At 38.6% G+C, this 15,977-nt stretch overlaps 1 protein-coding gene across 1 annotated transcript in view; it reads left to right on the top strand.

The window, feature by feature from the left end:
* LOC127859749 (DNA topoisomerase 2-binding protein 1-like) overlaps positions 1–15,977 on the top strand; it is a 107,577-nt gene that overhangs the window by 44,577 nt on the left and 47,023 nt on the right. The window contains exons 10-16 of the mRNA XM_052397257.1: positions 1,299–1,394; positions 3,382–3,450; positions 5,043–5,171; positions 7,278–7,424; positions 8,496–8,579; positions 9,441–9,509; positions 12,255–12,518. Coding sequence (XP_052253217.1) covers positions 1,299–1,394; positions 3,382–3,450; positions 5,043–5,171; positions 7,278–7,424; positions 8,496–8,579; positions 9,441–9,509; positions 12,255–12,518 — 858 coding nt within the window. The remainder of the gene's footprint in view (positions 1–1,298; positions 1,395–3,381; positions 3,451–5,042; positions 5,172–7,277; positions 7,425–8,495; positions 8,580–9,440; positions 9,510–12,254; positions 12,519–15,977) is intronic.

Genomic DNA, 15,977 nt, shown 5'->3' with positions numbered 1-15,977 from the left:
CATATTTTTTCATGAAACTTGAAATATGGATAGATGCCAATATGGACATTATGCACATCATTTCATTTTTTTCTTACGTCAAAAATTTTGGTTGCTATGGCAACAAATATATAAAAAAGAAAAACAATTCTGACATTGGTGGAATTTCTGACAATGATGGAGCCGGTAGGGGACATATATTGCTTGACAATAGTCTTGTTTTAAAGGGTATTTTCACAGAAATTGCAGTGTCAAGGTTAAACTCAACTCAATAATTTTTTCCCTTCCGTATCAAGTACTTGTTGAGGGCACTTTCCTTACTGAAGAAAAATTACATAAATCACAATTGCTGTCTGAAAAATTCCCAAAAGGAAAAAAATGTCTTGCAGTAGATTCCACTTAATTGAATATTGGATAATCCGGTTCATTGAATAGAAATTGAAAACACCAAACCATTTGCATCTCTTCCCATTGTTAAACATCGCCTAATCTGAAATATGGCGTATTCCGGTTAATTAAATATCCAATTATCGATTGCACACTATAATCCAGGGTATTATCTCATAAATCTCCAAGGATATGCATCGTATCGACGATTTTGACAAACACGCTCCATTGACTGCCTTTGTTTTCATTTCACACCATGCATGTATGCAGCGTCTGTCAAGCGTCACGTGACTAACAGGTGTAGTATGCGGGCCAAGTACAATGCCAACACTGGAGTCTCCGGTTAAAACTGACGCCAATCACAGTGTGCAGTCAGGCACAAACTTTCGAATGCAAACTGTCGAGTAACACACTTTAACAGTTTGTTGCCAATTGGAAAGAATTAAAGAGTTTGTTGCCGATTAGAAAAGAACTGTTGACGTGTCTTGCTTGAGTTAGTGAATAGTACGAGTGGATTATTTTCAATGCACCGTATAATGAATAAAAACAACTATCGGCGCTTTTCTATGCGTTTATTGAATAAAACAAGTTTATTTAGCAATGTATTTAACAATATAGCTTTGAAATTGGTTAAAAACACGATAACATACACACATGTATATGATAAACATTGAAAACATTGGAAATATAACTGATTCTGTATAATTGAATACTCCAGATAATTGCATATTCGGACGTGACAAATAGGCTTTTCAATTAAGCGGAATAAACTGTACTTTTGTTTCAAAAGCACATTGTTTGCATGTGAACAAATAAAATGTGCACTGAAACTTTCAATCAATTTTGCCTTATTTGCTTGGTACCAGTACTTTTTCCAATCTGACAAAAAAAACCACTGCAACTGTAGAAGTACTTCTTTTCTGCAATTTTAGGAACTGAAGAGGCAAGATGGAAAGAAAGTGGACATAGACACGCCCAGCAAGTTCCTCAACCCGAATGTGAGATACATTCCCAAGTTTGAGACTGAGGTATGTTACTCAACCCCAATGTGAGATACATTCCCAAGTTTGAGACCGAGGTATGTTCCTCAACCCCAATGTGTGATACATTCCTAAGTTAAAGTATGTTCCTCAACCACTACCCCAATGTGAGATACATTCCCAAGTTTGAGACCGAGGTATGTTCCTCAACCCCAATGTGTGATACATTCCTAAGTTTAAGTATGTTCCTCAACCACAACCCCAATGTGAGATACATTCCCAAGTTTGAGACCAAGGTATGTTCCTCAACCCCAATGTGTGATACATTCCTAAGTTTAAGTATGTTCCTCAACCACAACCCCAATGTGAGATACATTCCCAAGTTTGAGACCGAGGTATGTTCCTCAACCCCAATGTGTGATACATTCCCAAGTTTGAGACCAAGGTATGTTCCTCAACCACAACCCCAATGTGAGATACATTCCCAAGTTTGAGACTAAGGTATGTTCCTCAACATTCGATACATTTCCAAGTTGGAGACCAAGGTATGTTCCTCAACATTTGATACATTCCCAAGTTTGAGACCAAGGTATGTTCCTCAACATTCGATACATTCCCAAGTTGGAGACCAAGGTATTTTCCTCAACATTCGATACATTCCCAAGTTTGAGACCAAGGTATGTTCCTCAAGATTTGATACATTCCCAAGTTTGAGACCAAGGTATGTTCCTCAACATTCGATACATTCCCAAGTTGGAGACCAAGGTATGTTCCTCAAAATTTGATAAATTCCCAAGTTTGAGATCGAGGTATGTTCCTCAACATTCGATACATTCCCAAGTTGGAGACCAAGGTATGTTCCTCAACATTTGATACATTCCCAAGTTTGAGACCAAGGTATGTTCCTCAACCCCAATGTGTGATACATTCCCAAGTTTTAGACTAAGGTATGTTAATCAAAATTCGATACATTCCCAAATTTGAGACCAAGGTATGTTCCTCAACATTGGATGCATTCCCAAGTTTGAGACCAAGGTATGTTCCTCAACATTGGATGCTTTCCCAAGTTTGAGACCAAGGTATGTTCCTCAACCCCAATGCGTGATACATTCCCAAGTTTGAGATCGAGGTATGTTTCAAACCTCCAACGTTCAATACATTCCCAAGTTTGAGACCGTGGTATGTTGCTTAACCATGATGTGTGATACATTCCCAAGTTTAAGACCAAGGTATGTTCCTCAACGTGTGATACATTCCCAAGTTTAAAACCCAGGTTACATTCCTCAACGTTTGATACATTCCGAAGTTTAATTTTGAGGTATATTCCTCATAGTGCGATAAATTCCTAAGTTTGAGACTGTGGTATTCTCCTTAACCCCAACGTGTGATACATTCCCAAGTGTGAGACTTAGGTATGTTTCTAAACCCCAACGTTAGATACATTCCCATTTTTAGCTCGGCGTTTTCGGACAAAACCCGAGGTATTGTCATAGCCAGCTTGGCGTGTCATCTGACGTCCGCTGTCCGCGTCGTGCTAAAACTTTAGCATTGGCTCTAAAATAAAAGAGCTTCCACCTACAACTTTGAAACTTCATATGTAGATGCACCTTGATGAGTTCTACACGCCACACCCATTTTGGGGTCACAAGGTCAAAGGTCAAGGTCACTGACCTCTAAAAAAATACTGTAAAATCATGTACATTGGTTGGCACAACATTCGTGGATTGGTCAACCCTCGAAAGCAACTAAAAGTTCACATCCCAAGAATTATAATGATTTTACAGTAATATTTCTTTGTGGCTTTCCAGTGTATGAAGTTATATACGTTATTTATAAAAGTTTTAGGGTGGCTAGGTTTGCCTCGCTAAAATTATTTACTTATTATGGAAGTATAATTTGGTAAATTGATTTTAAACAGGACAAATTTGAAAAAAATTAGCTCAAACTTATATCGCAAATGATGTATACAAATTGTTTGAATATATAGAAATAATTGCTAGATAATTGTTTTTTTCAAATTGATCATATGTTACAGGAGTTTCTCGCATCACTGCAAACCCCAGAGGATGTGAGAGCTGCAAGGGCCAAAAGAAAGCCCAGTCTGGTACGCTATAGTCAGCGATTTGTTTCATTCTTTATAAAGTACTGGAAAACAGCACTTTCCCAATAGAGAAAAACTACACATTTCCAAAATTCTGTCCAAAAAATGTTCAATTAAATGTTAATTTTTTATTTTTTGGGGGGGATAAAATATAACATTTAGTTAGTTTCCCTATGCAGCTCTGTGGCTTGAACCTAAGTTGATATAATATTGATAACTTGACTACACTTACTTATTAATTTTTAGCTCGGCTGTTTTCGGAGAAAACCCGAGGTATTGTCATAGCCAGCTCGTCGTCTGCCGTCCGCCGTAGGCGTCATGCTAAAACCTTAACATTGGCTCTAAAATCAAAGTGCTTCCACCTACAACTTTGAAACTTGGTATGTAGCTGCACCTTGATTAGTTCTACATGCCACACCCATTTTTAGGTCACTAGGTCAAGGTCACTGACCTCTAAAAAGTATTTTTGAGCAACAAAATCAAATGCATCAGTATCCTCACGTGAAGACTTCACAATGCACATTTTCCCAAATGGGCTGGTACCCATAGTTTTTCCGATTGGGCAAAAAACAATCCTGGCTATAGTGTAGCTATTTATTGTTAGCTCAGGTTGAATATTATATTTATCACACAAGACTTATTCCTGATTCCAGCGTCGTTTAGTGAGAGCATCAGTGTCCTATGTATAACATTTAAAGTTATAGAAATTGCGTTATCTTAGTGATTAATGATTGGATTGGTTTGGCATTTGACTGGCAGTAACAAATAAACCAGGGTTTTTTTTGGCCCGATTTTATAGCCGAAATTCGGCTATGTTCCCAATCCCAAAAAGTATACTTTTTTCCCAAAATGTGGCAAAAAATTCCCAATTTCCAAAAAAATTTTTTTCTTTTTTTGAAAGAAGTCTAATGTGTATTTTATCTCAATTTCAATTCAATTACATCTAACAAAGTATTATATGATTTTGTTCTTTTAATTTTAATGATTATAAAGAGTTATATCAAATTTAGTATTTCTCTTATCAGTGGACTTTTCATGTTGAAAAAAGGCTAATGAATTTATTTTCCCAATTTCATGAAAATGCCGATAAAATTCCCAATTCCAAAGCCATGGGCTATCTTCCCAAAAAGTGGGGAAAAAAAAACCTGTAAACGATTCATTAGATTGATCAAAATGGATCAGGTGAGCAACATTGGGCCATCTTGACCTTCTTGTTTGTAGAACAGGGTTTGAAAAGATTAATTCTGATGTATTAAACTATTGTTTTCTTTTCAACAATCCAAAAGAAAACATTTTCAAATCAGAAGTGACAAAAATAAAGAAAAAGTGAAACATTGACCAGAAACGATGTGAGAATGTTGTTAGATTAAAGTTTATTTTGAGTTCTTTTGTGAACCCTTAGGGGAAAATATTTTGGGAAAAGTAACATTTTAATATCTTCTTTTCAAGGCCATTGAAACAAATTAATTGTAAATTTTTTTATTTTATTTTTCTTGATTGACATTTAACAACAAACTTAACCCAAAACCGTCTCTTTTCGCTCTAAGTTAAAGATGAACCTAATATCAAATTGTCACTTTCTTCCAAACGTTTAGAACGACAGTGAGCTGTTCGAGCTGATGAGAGCCAAGATGGAGGTGACCATCGAACAGAGGAGACAGGAGCGCGAGAGTGCTGTCGCCTCATCCCAGCGACAAAACGACGAAGTGGACGGAGATTACGAGGTTCTTACTTTGGCCATTTCTTTTTAGCTCACCTGAGAACAACAATATTTTAAATCATTAAAAGTTTGCCGTTATTTTGTGCCTAGAAATGAAATATTTATGTTTCATAAAGTACTTTTATTATCCCCCGCCATAGGCGGAGGGATATTGTTTTGGCGTTGTCTGTCCGTCCATCCGTCGGTCTTTCTGTCCGTCCGGAGCCATGTCTTCGAAAAGCTTGGAAAAGCGGACTTCATTGAAACTTGGTATGAGTATATATATATATATGGATAAGAGGATGATGCACGCAAAATGGCATTGTACACCGACTGTTAATAACAGAGTTATGGCCCTTTGTATCTTGATAAAATGCTTTTCAATATAAGCTTAGAGCTTTATCTCCATTAACACATGAGCCAGAGCCATGAAACTTGCCATAGATGTTCACAATCATCTGGGGGTGCTTCACATTCAACACCCATAATCCTAGGTGCTTATGTCGAGGTCACACATTGAGGTCAAAGGGCGTTGCCCATCCGTCCAGAAAACGTTTGTGTCCAGAAGCATATTGGCGGGGATATCAATTCAACGAATTTGCTTGTTCTTTTATGAAATCCACCCTCTCATAATGTTTTAGCTGCTTCGGGTCCCTGCAGGTGAGCGCAAATGGCCTTCTTCTTTCAATTTGGGTTAAAGTTAAAAAACATTAGGACATCTGCTTCTCACTAAAGTTGAACATTTCTGATAAATTGTTTGCAAATGTGTAAATTACAGGTTGTCCATTGACCGGATCATTCTGGAAATCCAGATTTTAACTGTCCAGGGTCAAATATGAGAGCAATGTAATTCAAATGCGTTTTTTTTTTCGGGGGAGGGGGGTGATACGGGCAAATCATTTGAGTGTGGGATCATTTGAGAACTAATATTGTTTAAGCTTACTCTGAATCTCAGTACCAATTTTACCCATTTTTTTTTTTATTTCTGATTGGTTAGCGGATGGCACAGACATTAAGGGTGACTGACGTAAAATCTTTACTACTTTCCGAAAATCTTACAAGTCAATGGAAACGCTGCAAATGTCTGCCATCTTGAAATATTTTAAGTGATCAATTAGCAAAGTAAAGCACTGCAATAACATGTTGTAAAACGAATACATTTTTAATTAACCAGGTTTTCCGAAGGAAAAAACTGGTTATTAGATTGGCGAATACGGGCGGGCTGGCTGGCTGGCTGGCTGGCTGGCTGGCTGGCTGGCTGGCTGGCTGGCTGGCGGGCTGGCGGGCGGGCGGAACAAGCTTGTCCGGGCCATAACTTACTATGTCGTTCACGTTCATTGTCAGATTTTAAAATCATTTGGCACATTTGTTCACCATCATTGGACGGTGTGTCGCGCGAAATAATTACGTCGATATCTCCAAGGTCAAGGTCACACTTTGAGTTCAAAGGTCAAAAATGGCCATAAATGAGCTTGTCCTGGCCATAACTATGTCATTCATTGTGAGATTTTAAAATCATTTGTCACATTTGTTCACCATCATGGGACGGTGTGTCGCACGAAAGAATCACGTCAATATCTCCAATGTCAAGGTCGCCACGACTAAAAATAGATTTTTTTTAAAAACAAACTTACAAAGGGCGTTAATTTTGTTTGTTTATTTCAAAAGTTCAGTTTGAGTTTTCTCCCTTTATCAGATTTTTTTTTCACAATGAAAACCTGGTTTTGTGACAATTTTGTCCCTTGTTTATACTGTTACATGAAAGGCTTGTTCTGGGAAATCTTTATAAAGCATTGTCAGTCAGTATGTCAGTATGTGTGTATGTCAGTCTGTCCGGAAAAAAAACCTTAAAAGTTGGCCATAACTTTTGCATTATTGAAGATAGAAACTTGATATTTGGCATGCATGTGTATCTCATGAAGTTGCACATTTTGAGCGGTGGAAGGTCAAGGTCATCCTTCAAGGTTAAAGGTAAAAAAAATTAAAATTTCAAAGCTGCGTTCTAATGACGCTGCACATTTTGAGTGGTGGAAGTTCAAGGTCAAATGTAAAAAAGAATTAAAAAAATATTTCAAAGTGGCGCAATAGGGGGCATTGTGTTTCTGACGAACACATCTCTTGTTTCTTTCAGGATGTCCCAACTGCACTGCAAGGCGTGGTGATCACTGTTGCTAGACGACTGGCCAAGGACCAGGCAGAGTTTAATGAGATTGTCACGTGTCTGGGAGGGGAGTATCGTTGGACCATCGACAATACGTGCACCCATTTCATCTTTCAGGTATAGGGGTGCCTTCGATAGTGTTAGACAAGCAATCGGTGCTAAAATTATTCTTGAAATTGTTCTCAATGCTGATTTAAACATGAAGGGATTTGATGAACCCTTTAAGGAGGAGGGTGTTTTTGGTGAAGTCTTTAACTGGATGGGGTGTTTTTGGTGTACCCTGTGTACTCTGTGATGAGGTACGGTGTTCTCCTCATATGAGGTATGTTCAAGTAATTATGTGCTTTAATGATTGTCATGGTGTACTTGCAATTGACCTTACAATCGGAGGTCAAAATATTATTTGTTAAATGGTACAATTCCATGTTTTTCTTGACAATATTTACGCCAATTCGGAATCTGTGTCATTTCTAAAAACTAGGTCAGTAGGTTAAATCTTGAAAAAAATGTTTACCATATAGAGGCCAGATTTATGACCCAATCTTGATGAAACTTAATAAAAATGTTTTAATTCATAATATTAAGGCCATGTTTTAATCCAGGTGACTTGTGTCCAAAAACTTGGTATTCAGGTCTAGTCTTACACAAAACATTTTACCATGTTAGAAGCCACATAATGATTCAATCTTGATGAAATTTACCTAGAATGTTTATCTTGACAATATTAAGACAGGGGTTGCGATCTGGATAATGTATATTTAAAAACCAGGTCAAATCTTTGAAAAACCTTGTTCCCTTTTAAGAAGCCACGTTTATGACTCAATCTTGATCATAATTGGTTATCTAGGAGAAGTCAAATCTTGGTCTTGGATGTCCAACAAGTACGTCACTAGTTCTGTGACTGGTTGTCTTGACAATATCTAGGTTTAATTTGCATCTGGGTCATAAGCATCCAAAAACTTGGTCACCAGGTTTAATCTTACTTAAAAAACACATGTGTAGAAGCCACATTACAATTAATCATGATAAAACATGGTCAGAATTTGTATCTTGACAATGTAAATGCCATTTTTTGATATGGTATTCTTGAGCTCTGGTGAGCACTTTATTACCATCATTGCCCTTTTGTTTATATTACCAAAACATATTTTTGGACATTTTCTGCATACGTATATATATTTTTTACAGGGTCGGCAGAACGATACGACTAAAGATTTCAAACAAGCAAAGGCACAGGGCTTGAAAATTGTCAGTCCCCATTGGTTGTACATGGTAAGGGTTGGATCACAAATCCTTAATTACTAGTGCAAAATGTTCAATAATCTAATTGAGAGTGTAGGTATGCCCTTCTTTCTCTCTATATTCAGCCTGTGAGATGCTAAACTTAATCCTGACGTTTTCCTTTCATGCCTGGTTGGCAATTTGGGTAATGGTGGTGATATTTTCCATATCAGATAGAATGAAGTGTTTGGGTCAACCTATTTGAAGATCAGCAAAATATTTATAGGAACTAATCAGCCTTTCGAAAAATAACTTGCTCTTTAGATGTTCTAAATGTCAAGAAAAGGGCAAAGGTTGCATGGTTCCCCACAATCGATGTACTCTAACTTTGTCGTAAAGGCTGAAAACTAGTTCACGTCATGTGATCATATCGACCAACAAAAAGCCGTGTTTTATATTGTGTTACTTTCCATTGTGCGCTTGACTGATTGGTTACACATCACTCTGTTTTATTTGTAATATGCCATGTTTGAGCAAAGTGAAATGATATTAGTTGATACGTAATCACTAGTACATAGTTTGTTTCTTATGTCCTACCATTTGGTACCAGTCAGAAAATATCAACTGATTCTTTTTAACTTTCCTTGAATATAACATTATAATGAAATATAATTATTTTCTAGCCATTAACTGGCCATCCTTTTGGTGAAAATGGATGTGTGTGGACAGTGAAAGTTTACAGACCTTAGCCGTTTTTATCGGAAACATCCGTGGTCTGATTTCTTTAGCATTGGTTGGTTAGGGGAATATAAGTAATCAACATTTTGTTGATTAAAGTAACCATACTAAATGCATTTGTTTACGAAATAAGAGTTGTCAAGTAACTCGTGTATGTTTTGTTTTGTTTTTCAGTGTAAAGAACAGAATGTTAGAGTGGATGAATCGCTGTTTCCTCACACCTTTAATCCCAACCTTTCCCTGGTGAGTGATGTTTCCCAACACCTTTAATCCCAACCTTTCCCTGGTGAGTGATGTTTCCCAACACCTTTAATCCAAACCTTTTCCTTGTTAGTGATGTGTCCTCACACCTTTAATCAAAACCTTTTCCTTGTTAGTGATGTTTCCTCACACCTTTAATCTAAACCTGTCCCTGGTGAGTAATTTTTCCTCACACCTTTAATCCACACCCTTCCCTCATGAGTAATTTTTCCTCACACGTTTAATGCAAACCTTTTCCTGGTGAGTGAAACATTTGTCTTTCTGTAACACTTCCATACAAAACATATGGTAAGAACAGATCTGGGGAAAAAATTCAATTGTTAAATGTCTGTAAAATCATGGAAAATGGAAGATTTCTGGCAATTTTTTTTTTATCTGAAATATTCTTTTTTTATACGCCCGTTTTAAAAAAACGGGACGTATTATAGTTTCACCTTGGGGGCGGGTGGGCAGGCGGGCGGGCGGTGTTCACAGAAGTTTCCGCTCTCTTTTCAAATAGTTTTCATCCGATCTTCACCAAACTTGGTCAGAAGTTTTATCTAGACAATATGCAGGTCAAGTTCGAATATGGGTCATGCCAGGTCAAAAACTAGGTCACATGGTCACCTAGTGCATTTCAAGCATTTAGCATGGTGTCCGCTCTCTAATTGAAGTAGTTTTCATCCGATCTTCACCAAACTTGGTCAGAAGTTGTATCTGGACAATATCTAGGTAAAGTTCGAATATGGGTCATGCCGGGTCAAAAACTAGGTCACTGGTTCACTAAGTGCATTTCAAGCAATTACCATGGTGTCCGCTCTCTAATAGAAATAGTTTTCATCCGATAATCACTAAACTTGGTCAGAAGATGTATCTAGAAAATATCTAGGTCAAGTTCGAATATGGGTCATGCTGGGTCAAAAACTTGGTTACAGGAATATTTAGTGCATTTCAAGCATTTAGCATGGTGTCCGCTCTCTAATTGAAGTAGTTTTCATCCGATCTTCACCTAATTTGGTCAGAAGTTGTGTCTAGATGATATGTAGGTTAAGTTCAAATATGGGTCATGCAGGGTCAAAAACAAGGTCATGAGGTCACTAAGTGCATTTCAAGCATTTAGCAGGTTGTACGCTCTCTAATTGAAGTAGTTTTCATCCGAATATCACCTAATTTGGTCAGAAGTTGTGTCTAGATGATATGTAGGGCAAGTTCAAATATGGGTCATGCAAGGTCAAAAACGAGGTCACAATGTCAATTAGTGCATTTCAAGCATTTAGCATGGTGTCCGCTCTCTTATTGAAGTAGTTTTCATCCGATCTTCACCAAATTTAGTCAGATGTTACGTCTAAATGATATCTAGGTCAAGTTCAAATATGGGTCATGCCGGGTCAATAACTTGGTCTCGAGATCACTTAGTGCATTTCAAGCATTGAGCATGGCGTCCAAAACCTTCGAAGGGGCGTATCTTGTGACAGTTTGGCACTCTTGTTAAACATTGTTTTTGTAAGTTAAATTTTTCTTCACTATGATTACTATTAGGATGTGTAATTATTGGCATGCTGTTGTTCATTTTACATGTATATGCCAAACATACGAAAATCAACATACCACTCAACCAATTATTATATGCATCCCACTCCATCCTTGAAAGATGCAGGGATGTATTGCTTTGCATCTTTTAAATGGTTTGTAATTCTGTGGACCATTTCATATTTGCATGATATCTATAGACTTCGTTATCCTACAAAAATAAAATTGTTATGATAGTTTCTTGTTAGAAAACAAACACGACTATAAACTTTGGGGTTAACAGGTCAAAGCTCAAGATCAAAGGGCTGTAACATGAACATCATATCTGGGTGATATCTTAAGAACTCTTGGTATCTTGCTATTTTCAAAGTAAAGAAGACGCCTTTTGATTTTGAGGTCAACTGGTCAAATGTCACGGTAACGGGGCCATTTAATTTTTAAATTTGCTTTTCTGGTTTATATAAACTTAAAAATAAAAAAATAAAAAACTGATGTTAACTGACATCTTCAATCTAGAAATCGTTAACTCAATCATGGCACCCTTAGGCAATATGCACATTTTAATTTTTTTTCTGTCCCGTCAACGTCAACAATGTCTTACCAGGGATATGACTTTTTCCACTTTTAACAGATTTTTTCAATCACGGACTTTCCGTCATGTTTTTGAATGTCAACTCGCTACTTTCAACTGCTGCATATGCAGTTTTTAACATAATTAATAACATGAATGATTTGGCATGTATTTGCTCTTACCTGCTTCAGGATGCAGAATCAATTGGGATTTCATGGGTTTACACACAGGCTGGACAGAATGTAAACACACCTTTAAGAATTTTATTTTTGCAAATATCTCAAGTTATTGTAATACATTTGCAAAAATCTTTAGTGCATAAAGGACAATTTTAATTGCAGTTTGTGCTGATATCTTAAGGTATAAGAATCAATGCTTGAATACGTCTGAAATCGATTACAAAATTTCACATTGCATGAAGCATAACTGTGCAGTATACAAGGCATTTTTGAACAGGAACACAGGCTTATTAAATTAAGTAATTGACATCTCGCCTGGACAATGATCGCTCTGCCCACTTTATGTATATGTTTTCTTCTTTAGAATGATTTGCACAGACTGCACAGGCTGAACTGGAGCAACACTTAACTCACATGCATTAAGACCCGTTTTCCCAAAGCAAGTCTTAAATAATGAATTATTTTCAGGCGGTGGTTACCACCAGAGGGACACCCATGCGCACTCCGCGTGTACGACGGAACATCAAAAGTGTCACAGAGCCTCCCAAATCGGCTGTTACCGCAAAAAATGAAGCTGAAAAAACTTCCCCATCTGTCGATAGAAATTCCGAGGGAGGCAACTCTGGGTCCGGTACACCGGCAAGAAAGGGAGGCAAATCTCCAGTTGCGAATCTGGTCTGCAAATTGACTGGCAGTCTGGATAAGAGCCCCTCAGAAGAAGATAAGCAGCAGGTATTTTGTGAGAGATGTGCTGTTAAAAAATTATAAATAAACAAAGCTACAGTGCCCCAGATAAGCTGCGTATCTGCGTCTTTCACCCTATTAAAATGTTTAAAAATGCAAAGAAATACAATATCATGCGTATTAAAAACGCAACCAATTTGACTTTTACGCAAATTCGTCAAATTTGATGCGAACGATACAAAATCTTCGATCAAAAATGCTTTGCTCATTTAAGGTATTTTATCTTTGGAATTATTATTGTAACTCGGTGACGCTTACATTCAGCAAGCTCAGCTAACGGTCATAGTTTTTCAAACGCTATGCGGATTGGATTTCATAGTTAAATTAAGCGTCTGACCAAATTATTTACGACGACAAACATGCGTTTTCAATCTGACTTAATTCGTCGCTCATTGTGCATGTATTTGTTTAGCGTCTGTACTTTTAGTTTCTATTACGGTGCAAAATAAAAATTGCTAATAGAGGTTGAAAGACGTCCGAGAGTGTTGCGCCAAAATATCAGCCGATCACAAACTTTTTCGAATCAAGAAAGCAAGAGCCAATAAGTGCCGAATCATCTGTGTTATCGATTTTGTTAGAAACTGTGTATACAGCAGTTGAGTTGACATCCAAAAAACATGATGGAAAGTCTGTGACTGAACAAACCTGTCAAATATATAAAAAGGCATGTCCTTGGTTAGAAATGTCGACATTTTTTAAAGTTTATATCGTGGACAGTTTCAAGGATTAAAGATATTACGAAACATTAGTTTATTAAAATTTATGATGATAGTTTACAGTTCTATTGAATCAATACAAGTGTGCAGCGTCAATAGAAGTTAATTAGCAATTATTTTAATGTCATAAATACTGACCTGTTATCGTATGCTTATACTTTCCAAGGGGAAATAACTCATCCGGAATTTTAACTGGGAATCCGCCACCTCAATACCGTAATACAGGCCAGGTTAAACATAGTGCAATGCAACCTAGCCAAAAATCGGTAACCAACCCTCAATATTCTTTCCGGATCAACCAGGTGTATACGTGTCTTTTACGGCTCTGAATTAAAATATTGTTTTTCACTTGGTTGATTGGGGTTTTGAATAGATAAATTGTGTTATTTATCTTTTTATTTCTCATTCGGATTAATTTGTGTGGATTTAATGGATTATGTTTTATTTGTAAAAGGTAAGCCATGCTTGTTTTTATCGAACAATGGTTTATTTCTACCATGCTGGGTGTTTTCAGGCGTGCTCTTCTAATACATTGCTAGAACGTGCAAAGCATGTTCTTCTAATGTGTTACGAGATCGTGCAAAGCGTGTTCTTCTATTGACAGATTGTTTATCATTTGCCATTGTGTGCAATAATGATTTTAACGTTCCGTATGACAATCTAATTGATCGTCATTTTATTTTTCATCTGTTTTGAATTAAACTTTTGTTTAATTTATGATCTACGGCAGTATTATTATAATTTTCATTATGGTCAAATAATGATTTTATGTGCCGTATGATAATCTGGTCTGTGACCAGTTTATGGTTGAATATGCTTTGCTCTTGTTTTTCATATATTGGACTACATGATGGTCGCAGAAACAAGAGTGGATAAATACCCGGTGACTTCGCAGATCATGGATGATAGTTGCAGTATCAGTCACCGGGTATCGGGCACGCTCGCGACCGTACTATTCTAAGTCTCTTAGACAGTCGGTCAACATCAGACCATATGGCGACACCCGTCAGCCGGTCTTTGCCCGATGGCATTGGTCAAGGACATCGACCAATGCCGGACCATTTGGCATCCGCCATACGGTCATTATCCGGTGACAACACTGGTCATGATATGACCGGTACGTCACCGGGGATGTTGATCACGGACCATTGATCGACGTCTGACCGGCCGGTCCGGTCACCGGTCATGTCACCGGTCCGGTCCGGTCATTGATCACCGGTCCGGTCACCGGTCATGTCACCGGTCCGGTCACCGGTCATGTCACCGGTCCGGTCCGGTCATTGATCACCGGTCCGGTCATGTCACCGGTCCGGTCACCGGTCGTGTCACCGGTCCGGTCCGGTCACCGGTCCGGTCATTGATCACCGGTCCGGTGACCGGTCCGGTCCGGTCACCGGTCATGTCACCGGTCCGGTCACCGGTCATGTCACCGGTCCGGTCACCGGTCATGTCACCGGTCCGGTCATGTCACCGGTCCGGTCATGTCAACGGTCCGGTCCGGTCACCGGTCCGGTCATTGATCACCGCTCCGGTCACCGGTCAACAGTCATCAGTTAGGCCTGCCACCGATAACACCAGTCACCGGTCAAGAAGAAGAACTCGGTCTTCTTCATTGAATTATTCTCCTATTCTTCGTTGAATACATCGTCTTCATCAAGGATTAGACATCGGACACGCTCTTCTTCGTCGAGCAGTTCTCATCGTCGCGGCTCTCGTAAGCGATCACGTCGTCACTCACGGAGACGTTATTCTAGAAGATCTCGGTCTCATCGCAGCCGATCCACATCTCGGCCGATCCAGATCTCGACATCGCAGGAAACGAGGACGTCGTCAACCTTCACGTAGACATCAGCGGACTGCATTGAGCACCACTGGATATTTATCGAACATACCTCTCCTTCATTGAGCAGTTCTCGGCGTTGATACGCTCGTAAGCGATCATGTCAATGCTCACGGAGACAATATTGTAGAAGACAATATTTCCAGCGTAGCCGAACAATATTTCGGCATCGAAGTTATATGGATGTCTCCACTTCTCACGTAGGCGTTAATGAACCTACTGGTCATATCGACGTTCTCCATTTTATTCCTTTAGGAATATCATGTCTCCATTCCACGTGTGATGGTTCTTCTTATGGCATCCACACATGTTGCAGTCACCGAGCCGTAGTTGTATACGAACACTAGTTCGTTTAACATTCAGGCTTCGGGATAAGCTGTTCTTTTCTCCACTACGACTACAAGGACACTTATGCCTATTAATACTGATAATCTACCCTTGTTTTCCGGTTAACATTATCAGATGACTTCGTGGATGGTCATTCTTCTGCACCAGATATTTCCATTCTGACGCAGTTATATTATACCGGTCCCGATCACCGGACATCGGTCACCATTCATCGGTCATATCACCGATCACTGATCACCGGTCAGAATAAGTGATGTCTCATCGCCATCGGATTGGATTTTTTTGGCATGATCTTCTTTTCTGAGCAGTGCTTGACATTGATAACAGACCATATGGATTCCACCATTTTTCGGTCTTTAACTGGTAACGTCACCGGTCATATTATGACTGGTCCGTTCACCGGGCTACAGTTACCGGTCATTGACCGGTCCGGTTCGGTCACCACTTACCAATTACCGGTATTCCACTGTGTTTTCATCGGTCAATTTTTAGTATCACGGGTATCGTCTACATTACATAGTTGTATACCCCTGGCTATGATTG

The sequence above is a fragment of the Dreissena polymorpha genome, chromosome 15, assembly GCF_020536995.1.
Source record: "Dreissena polymorpha isolate Duluth1 chromosome 15, UMN_Dpol_1.0, whole genome shotgun sequence".
NCBI classification, from domain to species: domain Eukaryota; kingdom Metazoa; phylum Mollusca; class Bivalvia; order Myida; family Dreissenidae; genus Dreissena; species Dreissena polymorpha.
This window is presented reverse-complemented; position numbering and strand designations above follow the sequence as displayed.